General features: G+C 36.9%; 3 protein-coding genes across 4 annotated transcripts; 1 reads left to right on the top strand and 2 right to left on the bottom strand.

Moving 5' to 3' along the window:
* Positions 1-393: 393 nt before the first annotated feature.
* On the bottom strand, positions 394-7548 carry LOC100178591 (guanylate cyclase soluble subunit alpha-2). 2 transcript variants are annotated; one of them, XM_026835692.1, is made up of 8 exons: positions 6929-7536; positions 6281-6334; positions 4934-5145; positions 4111-4246; positions 3701-3838; positions 2996-3139; positions 2499-2653; positions 394-1593 (listed from the first exon to the last, which is right to left on the bottom strand). In XM_026835692.1, the coding sequence occupies exons 1-8, from the start codon at positions 7499-7501 to the stop codon at positions 1395-1397; spliced, it is 1611 nt and encodes a 536-aa protein (XP_026691493.1). In that variant the 5' UTR covers positions 7502-7536; the 3' UTR covers positions 394-1394. The 2 variants fall into 2 exon arrangements, with proteins under 2 accessions (XP_026691493.1, XP_026691494.1); XM_026835693.1 differs by lacking the exon at positions 6281-6334 and having other exon boundaries at positions 399-1593; positions 6929-7548.
* A 1346-nt stretch (positions 7549-8894) lies between these two features.
* Positions 8895-10940, bottom strand: LOC113474414. The gene is made up of 4 exons (XM_026835390.1): positions 10325-10940; positions 9763-9849; positions 9458-9592; positions 8895-9174 (listed from the first exon to the last, which is right to left on the bottom strand). The coding sequence occupies exons 1-4, from the start codon at positions 10410-10412 to the stop codon at positions 9035-9037; spliced, it is 450 nt and encodes a 149-aa protein (XP_026691191.1). The 5' UTR covers positions 10413-10940; the 3' UTR covers positions 8895-9034.
* Positions 10941-12924: 1984 nt separating this feature from the next.
* LOC100186484 (acid sphingomyelinase-like phosphodiesterase 3b) lies at positions 12925-17601 on the top strand. Its single transcript, XM_002121975.4, has 7 exons — positions 12925-13171; positions 13779-13865; positions 14048-14295; positions 14803-14966; positions 15355-15543; positions 16155-16280; positions 16940-17601. Exons 1-7 carry the CDS (start codon positions 12960-12962, stop codon positions 17324-17326), a joined length of 1413 nt encoding a protein of 470 aa, XP_002122011.1. The 5' UTR covers positions 12925-12959; the 3' UTR covers positions 17327-17601.
* Positions 17602-19281: the final 1680 nt, after the last annotated feature.

Raw genomic sequence — 19281 nt, 5'->3', positions numbered from 1 at the left:
TCTTGCCCAATGACACACGCCAACAATGGTAGCAGCGTCAAGTCTTAAACCCATTACCTCTGGGTTACAGGCAGGCGCGCTAACCACTATACCATGGCGCCATGTAATCGATATATAACAGTTAGAAAACTATTTGTAATGGAGCATAGTTTAACTTCACTGGGTTAGGTCAATTACCGTTAAGTGACCTGCCCAAGAATACACACCCACAATAGTGGTAGCATCGAGCCTCGAACCCTTATTCTTCAGTGTTTAATTACAGAAATGAAGTAGAATTTTAGACAAACAGATTTAAAAGTCAATTACCGTTAAGTGTCTTGCCCAAGGACATACGTCCACAATGGTAGCAGCGTCGAGCTTCGAATTTAGTATCCTCTGGTTACAAGACAGTAATTCCGTTTTAAAATGTATGGAATAGTTGTATCATTAATTTACTACAAAAATCACGTGTGCAGTAACACTGAAATCATATGAATGTTAATATGAATCACATAAAACGAATCACGAAATTTATGAAATACAGCTAACACGAGAATCATATACGAAATCACAAATAAAATAGGTTTCACATGATTATTTATGATGAAGAAATCACGAAACATTTATGATGAAATGAATAAAGTAAGTTTAGTGCATAAAGAGCAATGAAAATGAATTTGCTACATTTAGGTGGTTGAATAAATTAACTTATTTATTCTCGCGTGGTGGGTGACGTTATAACATGGGTGTTCTGTTTCATACAACCGTAAATTTAGTTATGAATACTCAAAGTTACATACATGTAACTCGTAATCAAGCACGAAGTGTATGGAACAGGTCACCCGTGTTATAACGACTGTCGTTTTCCACCATGTGAGGATAAACAAGTTACATTTATTCCCACCTCGTGCATGTGTATACTTAATGTGTAAATCCCAAAAGAAAATAACACAATTACTACAATAAAGTTTGATATAAAAAATAAAAGAAATTTCCTATTTCGCTCTAATGAAGTTATTATGTTAAACTGAAGAAGATTGGTTTGTGCAAAGTGATTTTGATTGGAATCATAATAAAGTGCAAAGTGCAGGAATCAGCAGTGGTTAAAGTTAAAGGTTACAGCATATATAGCATGGTAGGGGAAGACGGGACACCTTACTTACATAATATCCAAATATCCTGATCGTGTATTAAACAATTAACAACGGTCTATGGGAGTCGTGAGGATATGGTATTATAATTCTTTGAATGTTCTTTGTTTGCTATCAAATAGAACAAGAAAATAGAATGAAAAGGTGTCCCATCTCCCTCCACCCTACTGTATTATTTATGCTAAGGAAAAATCACATAATGTCCCCACATGGTACATGTTATAACATGGTGACAATAAGACAAGTCATTCAAAATTGTTTGGTTTATAAGTTTGTTTCAAGCAATCCGTTATCCTTCCTTGATGAGATATCTGAATGGAGTTGGTTGATTAGTTTCTCATCCACAGGTAGTGTGTATTCATCAAGGAAATATCCACAGCCAGGTATTTCAGATGGGAAGCCAGCTGGTAGCTTGTCTCTTGGGCGTGGTGTGAACTTAAACCCTGGGTCCTTACATAGGAACCTTTATGACATCATAATGTATCATTGGTAAAGTAAGAATGGGTATTATTGCAACAACAAAATACACATTTTAGCACAATAACATATATAGTATTATGGGGTAAGATGGATACCGTAAGCACATGGTAACACATATTTCTAAATAATGTTTTTAACAATTAACAACGGCATTTTAAAGGGTATGGTTATATAATTCTGTAAATATTCTTTGTTTACAACCAAATGGGACGATAAAAGAGAATGAAACATGAACCATCTTACCCCAACCTAGTATATATATACATCGGCCATCTTACCCCACCCTACTAGATCATATCTTCCTTTATTAAATATAAGTTACAACTTACGTTGAAGCATCTTTATGCCACATTTATTAACTATAAGTTAAATTAACCTCTGAATATATAATGCCTTGCTACTAATACTTCTAAAAACTGTACTAAATGTTTCTAAGCCTGTTGTAACGGCTCTAGTTTTGATGCTATGTTCTGACTTTCCTTTACCTTGAATTTTTATGTACAGCTTACAGCATCTCATTTCTATTTTTCATGAGCATTAATCTATTACAATTTAAGGGAAATAGAAAATGTCAACTTTTACTTTAATCCTAGAATTAAAGCTTAAATAAGTTAGCCTATTCTACATGGGTGAGGTCATACACTGAGGTATGCCACGTGCCATATACCAAGTTGACTAACTACCCCAGAAACAAATTAATCTAATACATAAATCAGTCGTTATAACACTGGTGTTCTGTTTCATACACCTCGTGCCCGCTTACGAGTTACCACGTATGTAACTTATTTATCCTCGCATGGCAGGGCAAAGACAGTCGTTATAACACTGGTGTTCTGTTTCATACACCTCGTGCCCGCTTTTGAATCATCAAATCAGTTTATTACTTACTTGTATGAAGTAGGACTGACATAAATACGACCAGCTTCACTGTGAGATTCAAACTTATTTGCCAAAGTAACATTGTTACCAAATAAACAATAACGAGGCATTCGTGTCCCTACTACACCAGTAACTACAGAACCTGTGTGGACGCCTATTCTCATCTGGAATGAATAAGATAATGTTTTGTTAAAAGTGTAAAACAGCAGATCAACGTGTGTTTCAAATAAGTTTGTGAGATATAACAATGATAATGAGTATATAATAACTACAGAGTAATTTCCTTATCCTTGCGTAGCGGGCTAACAACAGCCGTAATAACACAGGTGTTCTGTTTCATACCTGATCACAAGTTACCAGAAAGACCTAAGTGCTTATGCATGGCTGACAACCCATTAGTAACCACTGGGTTGGAGCAATTGTTAAGTGTCTTGCCGAGGGATACATACACTATTAATGGTACCATCAAGCCTTGGATCCTAATATGTGTTAAATTATATACTTACCGAAATATTCAGCCCTGTTGGAGTGTATACTGTCCCCGCACAATTCATCATAAACAAAGCCATCCAAGCTATCTGGTGTGCGTGTGTGTCTGTGACCCGATGTAAACCACCAGCCACACAGTAAGCATCGCCAATGGTTTCAACCTTTATGGTAAAGTATATATATAATACATACCTACACTGTGAAACGTATTTGCACAATACTGTAGGACAGTCAACATATTGCAATTAATGTATCAGAAAACTTGAACTTTATATAGTAGGGTGGGAGAGGACGGGACACCTTTAGCACGAAATATCCAAATATCCAGATCGTGTTTTAAACAATTACAACGGTCTATGGGAGTCGTGAGGACACACTTTTATATTTTTTGAATGTTCTTTGTATATTACCAAATCGGACGAGAAAATAGAGTAAAAAAGTGTCCCATCTTCCCCAGCCCTACAATATGTTTACTTGGCTATTTGTTGTTACATTGTTTATTCGCAATGAAGAAAAGCCACTTATCAATGTAAATAAATCATGGACTTCTGGTCAGTTTAACAAATATAACAGCCATATTTTTATGACTAAATATTACTCACTTTTAACTTTCGTCGTTAATCTTTGGCAATTAATTTGTAAAACATTAAAAAGAGAAGGAGTACATATCTAATGGTTGCTGACTTATAACAGTTATTGTATAATTCACAGCAGGTACAAACCTTATAAACATCATATATTCCACATTGTTTATCAAACAGAACATACAAGTTACTCAGCATTGAAATAACTTCCATTGGCGTACAAGTCGCGCAGATGGAAGTGAAGCCAACGATGTCAGAAAACAACATCGTCACATCCTGTAAGATATATAAAGTAGGATTGGTTAAGATTTTAATTTCATACTTAAGCCATTAACATATAATAGAATGGGGAAGATGGGACAGCTTTTGGTTCTATTTTCTCGTCCCACTTAATAGCAAACAAAGAATATTTAAAGAATTATAAAACTGTAACCTCACGACTCCTATAGACCGTTGTTAATTGTTTAAAACACGATCAGGATGTTTGGATATCTAAAGGTGTTCCCTCCTCCCCCATGGTTTTATACTTTATAAATTCAATGCCAAACCTGCAACTGTCGTGCTTTAACTTGCTTTCCCAACCAAAGGTCTTCAGCAATATCAACAGGGAAGATAGAATAAAGAAGATCAACGTTTAACCTTCTTTCTTGCTCTAATGCGTTGTTGTTTTCCTCCAAAGTCCCTCTGCGTTATATCATGTTTATGAATGAAAGAATGAATGTAACTTACTTTATCCTCCCATGGCGAGCAATGACAGCTGTTATAACACTGGTGTTCTGTTTCATACACCTCGTGCCTGCTTACAAGTTACCGCGTATGTAACTTATTTATCCTCGCATAGTCGCATGAAAGGGCAACAATTGTCATTATAACATGGGTATTCTGTTTTATACACCTCATGCCTGCCCACAAGGTACCACGTAGGTTACTTTGTGGGTGATTGTTTATCTATGAATTTTGTAAAAGCAGGAGCCAATTGTAAAACCATGTCATTTTTGACGTATGTGTCCTTGGGCAAGATATTTAATTGCTCAAATCCAGAGGCCACCAATGGTTTTTCTACGCTATGCCTAATATGAGCAACAGCAACACAAAGTTACACCAACTAATATTTAATAATTAATAGATGATATTGGCAAAGCCAATTGTATTACCATGTCATTTTGACTGACGCTGCCACCATTGTGGGCGTGTGTGTCATTGTGCAAGACACTTAACAGCAATTGCTTAAACCCAGTGGTCACTAATGGGTTGTCTAAATTGTCAGCCATACCAAAAATAAACGCTATTACGAGAAGACTAGAAAAGCTGTATATTATATTACTATGCTTAATATTATAAATGGCAACAGCAACAGAATAATAAACCAACCTAATTTTATCCATCCTTCTTTTCAAGCTTTCTTGCGCTGTAGTTTGTTCCCCCACCAATATAACATCACGCGTGGCATCGTGTATTGGAATATCTGAAATGAACATCCCTGTTTTGTTCAGTTCCTCAAGTTTCCTCAAGTTAGGTGATCCAAGGAACAACATGGCTTTGCTCTCTTCAACATAAACCATCTGTCCACGGATGTCCATCCCCTAATGTATAAAGAAGCAAATATAGGTTAAATAAAAAAGTATCAGGTTTTTCAGCTTCAATGGTATTGCAAGAGGCTACTGTTGCCACCATTACAGCTTACAAGGTATAATGTAATAGCCTACTTTAAATTGCTTTTCTAGTAAAATTATAAATTTTATTTACCAAATGACCTCAAAAAGTAGCAAACTTTCCGATATAGGCTGTATATACAATATTTGGTGAAACTTGTATTGTACGTTTTGTTTTTTTATATATGGGTCGGGTGAGGTTCTATAACGAGACAGGCCTAAGTTAACTGATATAAAGCCATGGTTGAACAATAATAAACCTAATTATAAACAACAATTAAGCACCAACAAATAGAATCCAACCCTTTTTTAAAGTGGCAATCATGCAACAAACAAAACACCTTGAATTAAAATCCCCCAAGCAAGCAACACACGCAAGACAAGATACCATGTAGGTAAGAATCAATAATCCCATCTAAGCCACCACTGGATTAGTACGTTGCAACTAACATAATCAGGGACTCTCAAAGGACCACAGACACCAATAAGACTTAATTAAATTTCTCACTTCGTTAGAGAACTTGTTAAAAACACCTTTGTTGTAATTTAAACAATTGGCAATATATGGAATATGAAATAGGCTATACAGCATGTTCTAACAGCCATATAGCAATAATTTTTCATTAAAAATAACTTGTTAGTGCAAAAATAAGATTTGTAAATATTAAATATTATAAATAACATATAAAATAAGACATACAATTTACAATAATAAAAATTTACAACTATTTTTAATTATTATTATTATTATTATATATAATTCTGTTTTGTATATGGTATACAGACCACAAAGGCACAAGAATCATGTAAGTTTTACAGTTTTATATACAACAAATGTGCTTTAAATACCTTGTTTTACAGATTTATTATCTAAATATAAACCAACACACATATTGAGCAATCTAATATAGTAATATGATATGCGAGATGCTATTCTGTCTGTTTTAAACAATAAGTATACCTGAAATAACACTGTATATTTTATGTTTTAAAATAATTAATTTAAATAGGCCGCACATGCAAATAAAATCAATAAACTGAGAGATTATTATTTAGATATAGTTACAGAAATAATTTGTGTAGAGATATTGTCTTTGCTTTCTGGAGAACATCCGCATGACTAGAAAGTATTTGAAATAACTTTAAAAATTATTTCCTCTAAAAGTTAAAACCACTAAAGACAGCAGTCATTAAAAATCTTCTGTATATTATGTTATTGTCAAAAGTGAAAACACAAATAAATGTACACAAACTTATTTACGCGATTATTTTCACAATTTTAGCAACTTTTTTTCCCACATAAGGTGCCAAACCTGTTGTGCAGATAAGCAGAGCAATAAGTTAGATTTGTGATATAAGATTATACGTCTAGGGTCTAACTATTGCTGGTTCAACTGCATTTTAAAAGTTTGGCACAAATAGTATGGTAGGGCATACAGCAGTTTCTTAACCTTTATTCCCCTTTTAAAACACACACAAGTTTAAGCCCTCCGCTTTCATTACAAATGGTATGTCCAAACTTTGTTTTGGCACGTAACATATCATATTATAACTACTCAATAATACGGCTACTTTTAACATGTAATTCACTTCACTTTATTCTATTGTGGATAAGGTACTTGTTGAAGACCTGGGATTTGGTTGAAGACCTGGGATTCTGGGATGTTACCCCAAATGCAATTGACTTTTAGCGACAACAGTATACAAAACTTACCATAAGAGGGGTGTTACTATATTGCGAGCTTGGATTTTCCTGTTTCTTTAATTGGATGGTGAACGGTTCATTTACAAATTGAAGCAGAGTTTCAAAAGTTACGTCATTGGTTTGTAAAGCTGGCGACACGATTGAAAATTGGTCATTAAATAAAGTTCGTGGTAATTTTGACTTTTTCCCATAAACCACACTTGCTGCTCTATCTGACGACAAGACGCGCAAGAAAGCAACTCCAACTTGCAGAAGTTCTAACTCTTTATTGAAAATCAGGTGAAACGGGAAAGCTCGGCAAAATGTTGACACCCCAATGCGATTTTTAATGCAGCAAACTTTTTCTTGAACTTTACACTTATTATTCAATAAGCTTTGCTGTTTCTTTGTTTTACACATCATTCTGCATGACTTGCTTCTTCTTTGTTTGGTGTTACCACATTTTTTCCAAGGTACATTTGGATTAGTTTCATCAGTTTGACCAACTGGGTCTAATTTCTTCATAAAAGGACATTTTCCAAGTTTATTTTGCACCTTTGGGCCGTGCACCCCGATTTGTGCATCGTCATTTGCCTGCAGCATTATTAAATATAACTAATGTTACAAAAAACACTAAAATTCTGCATACTGTATATAAACAATATCATATACTGGTAAAACTATAAAGGTGCTAATGAAGAATCCTCCCCCACCTTATTTACTAACCACTAACCCCCTAACCACCAACCTCTAACACGAATATTTGGTAAAACCATAAGATTTGGTGCTAGTGAGCCTTTTATTCTTCCTATGTTATTTGACCGGTAAACGTAACTAGTACTGACTCATGTAACCCCGAACCCTAACTATACCACCCACTAACACTTTCCACCAGCCTAATCTGTAACATATGAGGGATTTTTTACCAGCGCCTAAAATTTTAAACCATGAAAATACAGGAACTCGTATTTTGGCTTAAATTAGAAATTAAAACAACTGAAATATTAAAAACTTTCCAAAAACTTACTAAAATAAAAATAACAAAAACCAACCATGCGTAAAGTTGGATAAATATAAATCATAGAAACACTGTTTTTGTTTGGGGACTACCAACGTAACTAGAACGGCACTGTTTACAAAAAATACAACTCTCCTAATTTAAGGCGCCACTTAATTGCTTTTTTTGACCTGTAAGTCTAAATGAGATCTATATTTAGAACAGTAACGGGCGAAGTGGTTTCTACGACGAACCGAACAGAAAAGTCGATTACCCATCAAAACCCCTGGGATACTACATTTATGAGTCTGTCTGTTTCGCTTGGTGAACATGGTTTAAAATCATTAACGCAATTACTGTGAGGCACACTACATTGTGATGACATGCGCTATAAACTTTTCAGTTTTACAAAGCTTAATTTATTCGCGTTGAAAAGTTACACCACACTTTAATAGGTTACTTAGATAAGGGAGTGGTATGTGTGTTTTCTGTTTGACAGGAATTCCTCTCATAAGTTGAATGAAAATATATAAATCTTTGTTATACAAAATAATATAGTAGGGTGGGGAGAGATGGGACACCTTTGGCGCATAATATCCGAGTATCCTGATCGTGTTTTAAACAATTAACAACGGTCTATAGGAGTCGTGAGGATACGGTTTTATAATTCTTCGAATGTTCCTTGTTTACTACCACATTGGACGATAAAATAGAGTTAAAAGGTGTCCCAACTTCCCCCATCCCACTATACATAAATACAAATATACAAATAAAACAATAAAATGAAATAACTGCGGAACAACCACATTCGTATCCTACCAACCACAAAACTGCAGAATTGGTAGGCTAATTATTTCTCTGGCTTACTCGTGAGCGGGCACAAGGTGTTTGAAACAAAACACCCGTGTTATAACGACTGTGGTTGCTTCGCAATGCGAGGATAAATAAGTTACATACTTGGTAACTTGCAAGCAGGCATGAGCTGTATGAAACAGAACACCTGTGTTATAACGACTGTTGCTATCCCGCAAAGATAAAAATTTACATTCTTATAAAAAATCGTTTCAAAAATGTTTAAAGTAATAAATTGGGTATGGTAATCCTTGGTCAAATTGTGTGTATAGTTTAATGTGTAGAGTTCACGGTTTCTCAATTACAGGTAATTGCAATCTGCCGCAAACCAATCGTCGGCCATTCTTGGAGTATATGCTCATAGAAATGTTATAGAAACCGGGGAACGGTAGTTTATTGAGGTAGTTGCGTTTGAAGAACAAGTAATCTGTGGTGTTGTAAAACGTCAAAATATTACATTATAGCACCGTATAGTATAGTAGGGTGGGAGAAGATGGCACACCTTTGGCACATAATATCCAAATATCCTGATCGTGTTTTAAGCAATTACCAACGGTATATAGGAGGTTTAGCAATTCTTTAAATGTTCTTTGTTTACCACCAAATGGGACGAGAAAATGGGCTAAAAAGGTGTCCTATCTTCCCCTACGCCTACCCTATACTATGTAGTTGTATGGGGGTATATTGGGGCATAAGTTACATTCACATACCACCGAGTCTTCCGGTACAACTGAAGCCATGCTTCCCACACAAACTCGAATGTAAAGATAACAATCGGGTTGTATTGCCGGGAGCATTCCCTCCCCAAATATCAAGTTTACCCCACAGCTTCTGGTAATTAAGACCTGTATGAATGTAACTCGCTTTATTCTCGTGTGGCCGGAAAACAACAGTTATTATAACACGGGTGTTCTGTTTCATACACCTCGTGCTTGCTTACGAGTTACCACGCATGTAGCTTTGTGGGTGATTATTTTTTGTGTTTTTTCATGATTGATAAACGTAATGTACATACTTGCCCATGCCTTTATTGTGATCTCAAATTTCTGCCTGAAAACCATTGGATCGGGTGATATCGATATTGACAAGCGAGAACGAGGCTCTAGAACAACAAAGCTATAACTAGCAATGCGGTAGGTCCGGACAAGAGTTTTCATTCTGTTTTATCGTCCCGTTTAATAGAAAAAATGGAAAATAAGTTTTTAAACAGAAAACATGTCATTTTAAAAGAATTCTACGGCGTTTAACGTGATTTGTCATTCATGCTTTAGCAATCTACGATATGCGTGTACTGTGGGGTACGATGGGACACCTTTAACAAATAATATATAAATATCCTGATCGTATTTTAAACAATTAACAACGGTCTATATATGGGATTCGTGATGATACGGTTTCATAATTCTTTGTTTACTACCAAATGGGACGAAAAAATAAAATGAAAGAGATGTCCCTTCTCCTCCCATCCTACGAATATAGCTCATATACCAGAAATATAGAATGGGATACACCACAGCCCTCATATATTTAGACCTATAATCAACAAGCATTATATTCTACATTGTATTCCTACATACCACAGTCAACAACCACCAGCGACTTCGGCATGAGCGACCTTGCTTCTATTGAGTTTATAACAAACAACAAAATAAAGAATATCTTCATGGTGGCTGTTCTTTTGCTGCTATGATTCCCTTTTTTCTTGTTTTAATTAGTTTTGTCCTTTTCTGTGCTGTATTCGAAGAAATAAAACTAATGTTATGTTCCAACTGTATGCCAGAGAATTATAATCTGGTCCGAAAACAGAAATAACGAGGATAGTATGTTTAGAAGTTAATTGGGTTGTGATATACTGCCTACATAAAGTTATATATATCCTTAATGTATTGCTGGTAAAGGATTTAGCGAGGCGTTTATATGTTATATTGCATGATGCCCACTGATGAGGAAAACAAATAAGTAGTACAGATGACGTTGTTGTGTCAGGCATAATGTAATATATGAAACCAAAGTCTATATTTCCATAACATATGACGTCATACGATGACGTATGATGACTCATTAAATTTGATGGCGGATGAGACAGGGTATTATAAAATACCAACTGCTTCCTTATGCGCATGGGGACAGACAATTAGGTGAATGAATGAAACTAGCTTACTAGTTACCATGTATACAACTTATTTATCCTTGTGTGGCGGGGCAACTGTAGTCGTTATAACACGGGTGTTTTGTTTCATACACTCTATGCCTGCTTACAAGTTACCACGTATGTAACTTGTTATTCTGATGGCATGGTGGGGCAACGACAGTCGTTGTAACACGCAAGCGTTCTGTTGCACACCTAATTTGAAGAAGGGCCTAAAACATTGTACAAAGTCATTTACTTATTTGAATACAAAAATCTAATCAAATATATGACCGATAACGTTACACAAAAACAAATATTTATACTTGAGTGGTCTAAGTCTTAAATATGAGTAGCGCAAATCAGAGCAAACACGTTAAATCTCGTTCAATTACTTATTAATCCAAGAACAAACATTGCATTTAAGCATAAGGGTCACAGCATATGTTGAATGTATACAACGCATGCATGTGTATAAGGTGTGCCAGCATGGTTGCCAACAAATGGTAGAAAGAAAGAGGTTTGCAGATGTGCGTGTGCAATGCTGTACTGCTAGATTTTGTTTCTCAGCTAGTTATTACGGGTAGCTAAACATTCGAAGAGATAAAAAAGTTATGTAATATAGTAGGTTGGGGGAAGTTAAGACACCTTTTCATTCTACTTTCTTGTCCCATTTGGTAGTAAGCAAAGAACATTCAAAGGATTATAAAACCGTATCCTCACGACTACCATAGACCGTTGTTAATTGTTTAAAACACGATCAGGATATTTCAATATTATGTGCTAAAGGTGTCCCATCTTTCCCCACTCTACTATATGTTATGTTAGGTTTTAGTAATGTGAAAAGTATTCTGGTACTTGTATAGAAGTTGGTATTTTGTGTTTTGTAATTCTAGTACTTGTACAGTTACAGCACAGTTACTTACAGGCGTATGCAGCTGGTATCTACATGGTGGAGACTATGCACACATCGTAACTTTTAAACGTAGTTGATATCCCTATATGCATATACTGAATAAAGATTTTCGATTTCCTGTTAAACGTTGCTTTGGAGACGGTGTGTGCAACAGTCAAGTTGCGTCATTGAGCAAAACGGCAATTGTTCCAACCCAATAGTCACTTTTAATGCATTGTCGAAATTGTAAGCCATACAAAAAACAAAAACAAAATCACGAGGCACGAGGGAAACAGAACTAAGGTGTTATACCGACTGTCGTTTACCGCCCACGACGATGGGACAAGTTAATTTTATTCTTTTATAGATATTCTCAAAAATATTGGCTTGGTTGGCTTGTACAGCACCCCGCCTCCGTAGTGAAATAACCCTGGTAGTTCCATATACATACATATATATTTAGTCCAAGTTCTATTTGTATGGGTGATGTCAGAATACGAATCGAGAATGAGACCAGAATTGGTCCATTACCCCAACATTGTTTATGCACATTCTATTCTATATGGGTAAGGTCCTACAGTGAGGCATGCCATGGGACCTGGGATTTAGACCAGATTTGGCCCATTACCCCAACATTGTTTATGCACATTCTATTCTATATGGGTAAGGTCTTGCAGTGAGGCACCCCAATGGGACCTGGGATTTAGGCCACAATTTGCCCATTACCCAGTATAGAACAGGTTCCATATAGTTTACTATACGTATATATGAAGCATAGCGTAAATATAGTTCCTACTTACACATGAGGAAGTCGTTAAAACAGCGTCAGCCTATTCGCAACCTACGCGTTATAACTTATGCTTAGTAGAATCCCCACGATGCAAGGTTAAATAAGTAGTAGCCTACTGTGGGGTAAGATGGAACAACTTTAGCACGTAATATCCAAATATCCTGACAATGATTTAAACAGTTAACGCCCGATGGAAATCGTGAGGATATGGAGTTATAATTCTTTGATTTTAACTTGTTTACCACCAAATGAGAAAAGGAAAAAAAAGAGAGAAAAGTGTCCCATATTACCCCAACCTACTATATGTTACAGTCGTTAATTTCAACGATTCATTCAAACAGTAGAACGTTTTTATTTGATATTAAATCTACCTCTGTTTTTATAGTGCTAAATACAAATATGAAGTTTTTATCAAATGAAGTCACGTTACTTCTGACGTCATTTCTATTTGTGACGTCATTACACGCCAGGGTAAACAATGGAAAATTTTGGCACGTCACGGATCTACATCTAGATTTCTATTATGACGAAACAAAGATTGATGCTAACACTATCTGTCCTTCGTCGTTTGGTGAGAACACGATGGACGCTGGACCTTTCGGCGATTACAGGTTGAATGAATATAACTTATTCATCCTCGCATGGCGGGGCAACGACAGTCGTTTTACCAGGAGTGTTCTGTTTTATACACCTCGTGCCTGCTTACGAGTTACCACGTATGTAACCTATATATCCTCGCATGGCGGACAACGACAGTCGTTATAACACGGGTGTTTTGTTTCATACACCTCGTGCCTGCTTACGAGTTACCACGTATGTAACTTATATATCCTCGCATGGCGGACAACGACAGTCGTTATAACACGAGTGTTCTGTTTTATACCCCGTGTGCCCACTCAAACGCATTTTAAAATGCTTAAGTTTGCATCTTTGAATAATTTACGTTTACTGTAAGTGTATTTCGTAAATACATGTAATGATATGCATAGACACGTACCTTCGTTGGCCATTTATATTTCTATATATTGTATATAACTATACGACCGTTGTATCCCCCACCTTGCGAGGATAAATAAGTAACATTCATTCAATAATGCGTTCATGATCATGACAAGACAGGGGAACATTATAAGAAACAACAATGCACATTTTGATAAACTTCATTTGAATATTCCTACATATATTCTAAAGAATCTGAACCATATATTGTAATTACAGATGCGACTCACCATGGCGACTTGTACAGTCGGCTATCAGTGCAATGAAGAATATCGAAGGCGATCCGGACTTTATCATATGGACAGGGTTAGTATAATAAGTATATAGGTCGTAGTCTTTGTTTACTACCAAATGGGAAGAGAAAACAGAATGAAAAGTTGTCCCATCTTTCCCCACCCCACCCTCACCCGTGTTATAGCGAATGTCGTTGTCCGCCACGCGAAGAAAATAAATAGCATTTATAATTTCACGGATATTTTACTTCACAGAGACGATACCCTACATACATCAGACGAGGACAAATACTTGGGCACGGAGTTGGTCCTTGAAACTATTCGTAACTTGACCGATCTCATAAAGGGGACTTTCCCTAACACGACAGTCCACGCCTGCCTCGGGAATCACGACTACCATCACAAAAGCCAAATACCTCCGGGACCAAGTTATATACTGTCTAATGTAGCTGAGTATTGGAGAGATTGGATGACAGAGGAGCAGTTCCAAATGTTCAATTCAAGTTAGTATTTATGTTGTCATAAATTGTTCTATATGGGTGAGGTCATACAGTGAGGCACACCATGGGACCTGGGGTTTAGACCAAAGTTGGCTCATTGTCCAAAAATTGTATATGCGCATTCTATTCTATATGGGTGAGGTCCTACAGTGAGGCACGCCATGGGATCTGGCATTTAGCCAGGGTTGGCTCATTACCCCAACATTGTATATGCACATTCTATTCTATATGGGTGAGGTCCTACAGTGTGGCATGTCATGGGACCTGAGGTTTAGACCAGAGTTGGCCCATTACCCCAACATTGTATATGCACATTCTATTCTATATGGGTGAGGTCCTACAGTGTGGCACGCCACCGTTGCCCCGCCATGCAAGGATAAATAAGTTACATGCGTGGTAACTCGTAAACGAGCACGGGGTGTATGAAACAGAACACCTGTGCTATAACGACTATCGTTGCCCGGCCATGCGAGGACAAATAAGTTACTTTTATTCATTTATTTGTTACAGCTGGCCAATACAGTGTAGAAATTGCCACGAAAGTAAACTTAATCTCCCTCAATACAAACGTGTGGTACACCAGCAACCATGGTGTGAATGGTACTGGGGATCCTGGGAGTTATTTCAAGTGGTTTGAAAACCAACTTCAACAAGCAAGGACGGGCTCGGCGAAGGTAGGAGTTGAAATTAATCATATAGTAGGTAGGGTGGGGGAAAACGGGCCACCTTTAGCACATAATTTCCCATGAGCCAACTTTGGCCAAATCCCAGGTTCCATGGCGTGTCTCACTCTATAATAGGACCTCACCCGTATAGAATAGAATGTGCATATACAATGTTGGGGTAATGGCCAACTCTGGCCTAAACCTCAGGTCCCATGGCGTGCCTCACTGTAGGATCTCACCCATAGAATAGAATGTGCATATACAATGTTACGGTAATGTACCAACTCTGGCCCAAATCGAAGGACTCATGGCCCGAACAAAAGGGAAATTGTCAAATGAAAGCGTGGCGGACTCAAATTTGAAACAGAATTATAATTCACTTTTATATATTACGTAGGTATACGTCATCGGTCACGTGCCACCCGGTCATTTTGAATTAGTTGATTACAAATACTGGTTTTATCCGTCATACAATGAACGTTATGTCGACATCATAAGGAGATACAGTGATGTCATAATCGGACAATTTTTCGGCCACCATCATACGGATACGTTTCGAATGTTTTATGATGAAAATAACAAAGCGGTAAGTATATATATTATATAATATATATAGTAGGGAAGATGGGACAACTTTGGTACATACTCTTTAAATATCCTGATCGTGTTTTAAACAATGAACAACGGTCTATGGGAGTCGTGCGATACGGTTTTATAATTCACTGAATGTTCTTTGTTTGCTACCAAATGGGACGAAAAAAATAGGATGAAAAGGTGTCCCATCTTCCCCCACCCTACCATATTTAAAATACATACTGGTACGGAGCCGCCCTTTTTAAACAATCAATTCGCTCTGTTACGTTTCGGTGACAACATAAGACACACGTCATTTGGTAGTAAACAAGAACATTAAAAGAATTATAAAACCGTATCCTCACGACTTCTATAGACCGTTAATTGTTAATTGTTCAAACACGATCCAGCACGGCCTACTAGAGATACGGCCTGATAATTCACATTTTACGTTTGAAATTAGAAGGCCTATTTTACGTCACAACCATCATTATTATCCCATTGTTTCCATTGTTTGGGTGTAAACATATCTCTAGTAGGCCGTGGATCCAGATATTTAGATATTATGTGTTAAAGGTGTCCATCCCCCACCCTACTATATAACTACATACAACCCCCATACAGATATCCAACCTACTGATAGCTCCAGGCGTTACACCATGGATGACGACACTACCAGGCGCTAAGGATGGGGCGAACAACCCCGGTGTCAGGTTGTTTGAATACGATGTTACGACTATGATACCAACGGTAGGTTTACTTAAAATAAAGATAAAAAATAGACAAAGTAGTATTTACTGTATATTTTACTGTGGTCAAAAAATGGATAAAGTTAAGTTAAAGTATTCAACTTATTTATTCTCGCATGACGGGGCAACGACAGTCGTTATAGCACGGGTGTTCTGTTTCATACACTCCGTGCCTGCTTACTAGTTACCATGTATGTAACTTATTTATCCTCGCATGACGTGGCAACGACAGTCGTTATAACACGAGTGTTCTGTTTCATACACCTCGTACCCGCTTACAAGTTACCAAGTATGTAACTTATTTATCCTCGTATGGCGGGGCAACGACAGTCGTTATAATACAGGTGTACTGTTTCATACACTCCGTGCCCACTTACAAGTTACCATGTATGTAACTTATTTATCCTCGTATGGTGAGACAACGATAGTCGTTAAACCACAGGTTTTATTCTGTTTCATGCACCTCGTGCTGCCGGTTTACCACATAATATATGTAACTATGTGGGTGATGTTTTGGTGTACGACTGACAAATTATACAAGCCATGAGTGACCGCTCTATGGCATAAAAAAGTAGCAGCACCGAGCCTCGAAGCTATATCCCCGTGGGTTAAGTGCGTACTTACAAGATACAGTTTAAAAATCCAATTCACATTTTACAGGATTACGTACAGTATTATCTAAACCTACCGGACGCGAATAATAACGGAAGAGCAGACTGGCTAGAAGAATACAGAGCAACGTCTGCTTTTGAACTTCCGGACCTCACAACCTCCTCATGGGATGCATTAAGCAAGAGACTCGCATCCGCTGACGTTTCGGATCAAACATCAGAAGATACAAAGATGTTGCAAAAGTTTTCTGAGATCAATTCCGTGTCGTACAACTTTGCAACTTGTGATAAGCAGTGCCAACTTAACCAAGTTTGCGCTGTTAGAGAACTTAATTATGAGAAATATAAAGCATGTGTGAGCGGCGGTATCACACTGGTGCCTGTGTTTTACTTGTTGATGTTTTCGTGTGCAGTGCTAAGCATTTTGATGCTGTAATTTATAACGTATGACTCGATTCTATAGTTGCGATAATTGTTAGCAGTCAATATAAACTACTTTGAGCTACTTTGGAATTCTTTCTGATCCTTTTAAACGATGTGCGAATGCTGTTACACTGGTGCTTATGTTTTCGCTGTTGTTGTTACTTCTACACTTTTGAGCATTTGTAAACCATAATTTAGAACGTTTGATGCGACTTTCTTTAGTTTTGGGGGTTAAACGTGATCAACACTCTGGCCAGTTTACCAATTTTAATAAACAGAGCTACGTAATTGGTGCTAACGTTTTCCTTTTTGTTTTTCACGTCTACATTACTCATTATTTGTATATAGTAGAATGGGGTAAGATGGGACATCTTTAAGAACATAATATCAAAATATTCTGATCGTGTTTTAAACAATTAACAACTATCTATGGGAGTCGTGAGGATATGGTTTTATAATTCTTCGAATGTATTTTTGTTTACTACCATATAGGACAAGAAAATATAACGAATAGGTGTCCCATCTTTCCCCCACCCTACTATATACGCCCAAGCAATTGAGCAATTGAGGCGCGACATATTTTGATTCTACACACTATGACTGGAACACTCAATATCAGGGAACTCAGTCGCTTTCACGGCCATTACCGCGCATTGCATTGGTGTCTTATCCGGATTTGCACGGAGTAATTATTTTTATGGCTCTGCCGTGGTCCGTAAGAGGTTACAGCAGACTGACAACGTAGTATCTGGAGATGGATATCTCTGCCTGTATGCGATGTTACAATATCGATATTTGAAAGGCTTATGTTTTATAAGTAGAGCGTAGTAAATGGTCGTATAGTTGAGCAGTTAGAAATATAGGAAATGGAAGTTAAGTATAAAGAAGGTCATATACAAGTTAATGGGATATGTAGAGGGTAATATATAATATAGTAGAGCGGGGGAAGATGAGACACCTTTTCACTCTATTTTCTTGTCACATTTGGTAGTAAACAAAGAACATTCAATGAATTATAAAACTGTTTTCTCACAACATAAAAAATAGAATAAAGAGGTGTCCCATCTTCCCCCACCCTACTATATATACGTGGAGCAATTGTAGAAGTGACTTTTGCTTCGTTTTAAGTTTTTTCACAACTATACGTCGGGTCAGCATCTTATACAAGCGTCGTATCAATATTTTAACGTTTTATGGATGGCGGTATTTAGTTAAATAGCTATTGTGCTGCGAAGAACGTTATTATTAAGGGAGGCTTGCTTAATATTAATGCTGTGTGGCTGCTAGTGTTTATTTAACACGTAGGGAGGCGACTTGAACTTTAGGAATGCGAAGATTTGTTTCTATCAGCAGCAACTTTTTATACTGACAATATAATAGAGTGGGGGAAGACGGGATACTTTAGTACCTAATATCCAAATATCTTGACCGTGTTTTAAACAGCTAACGAGAAATAGAATGTAAAGGTGTCCCATCTTCTCCCGCCCTACCATATAAAGAGTTTAGGTAAGTTGGCCCATGTGTATAAAGTAGCAGATTGAGTTTGAGGACACATCGTCCCATTTGGTATTCAACAAAGAATATTTATAGAATTATAACCGTATTCTCACGACTCTAAATGTGGGACATTATATATAGTAGGGTGGGAGAAGATGGGACACTTTAAGCACATAATATCTAAATATTCTGATCGTGTTTTAAACAATAACTAACGGTCAATGGGAGTCAGGGGCATTTAGTTTTATAATTTCTTGAATGTTCTTTGTTTACTACTAAACGGGGCGAGAAAATAGAGGTAAAAGGTGTCCCGTCTCCCCCCACCCTACTATACTAACGTATAGTTTTTGTTTACCACCAAATGGGTTAAAAGAGAAAGATAACATGGACTATTTTGCCCCAACCTAACAGCATGAAACAACTGTTGTCTTATAAAACGTTGACGACCAGATGCATCGTGTCATATTAAAC

This window comes from Ciona intestinalis, chromosome 8, assembly GCF_000224145.3.
Source record: "Ciona intestinalis chromosome 8, KH, whole genome shotgun sequence".
NCBI classification, from domain to species: Eukaryota; Metazoa; Chordata; class Ascidiacea; order Phlebobranchia; family Cionidae; genus Ciona; species Ciona intestinalis.
This window is presented reverse-complemented; position numbering and strand designations above follow the sequence as displayed.

Excerpts from the sequence above, each read along its gene's own strand:
- LOC100178591 (XM_026835692.1), bottom strand. The coding sequence starts at position 7,501 with ATGCTGCAGGCAAATGACGATGCACAAATCGGGGTGCACGGCCCAAAG. Across the intron at positions 5,146-6,280 it reads TCTCTACACAAATTATTTCT|GGGATGGACATCCGTGGACA; the intron begins GTAACTATATCT and ends TTTATACATTAG. Across the intron at positions 1,594-2,498 it reads GTCAGTCCTACTTCATACAA|GTTCCTATGTAAGGACCCAG; the intron begins GTAAGTAATAAA and ends GATGTCATAAAG.
- LOC100186484 (XM_002121975.4), top strand. The coding sequence starts at position 12,960 with ATGAAGTTTTTATCAAATGAAGTCACGTTACTTCTGACGTCATTTCTA. Across the intron at positions 14,296-14,802 it reads GTTCCAAATGTTCAATTCAA|CTGGCCAATACAGTGTAGAA; the intron begins GTTAGTATTTAT and ends TATTTGTTACAG. Across the intron at positions 15,544-16,154 it reads ATGATGAAAATAACAAAGCG|ATATCCAACCTACTGATAGC; the intron begins GTAAGTATATAT and ends ACCCCCATACAG.
- LOC113474414 (XM_026835390.1), bottom strand. The coding sequence starts at position 10,412 with ATGAAGATATTCTTTATTTTGTTGTTTGTTATAAACTCAATAGAAGCA. Across the intron at positions 9,593-9,762 it reads CACAATAAAGGCATGGGCAA|GTCTTAATTACCAGAAGCTG; the intron begins GTATGTACATTA and ends ACATTCATACAG. Across the intron at positions 9,175-9,457 it reads TTGTACCGGAAGACTCGGTG|ATTACTTGTTCTTCAAACGC; the intron begins GTATGTGAATGT and ends ACAACACCACAG.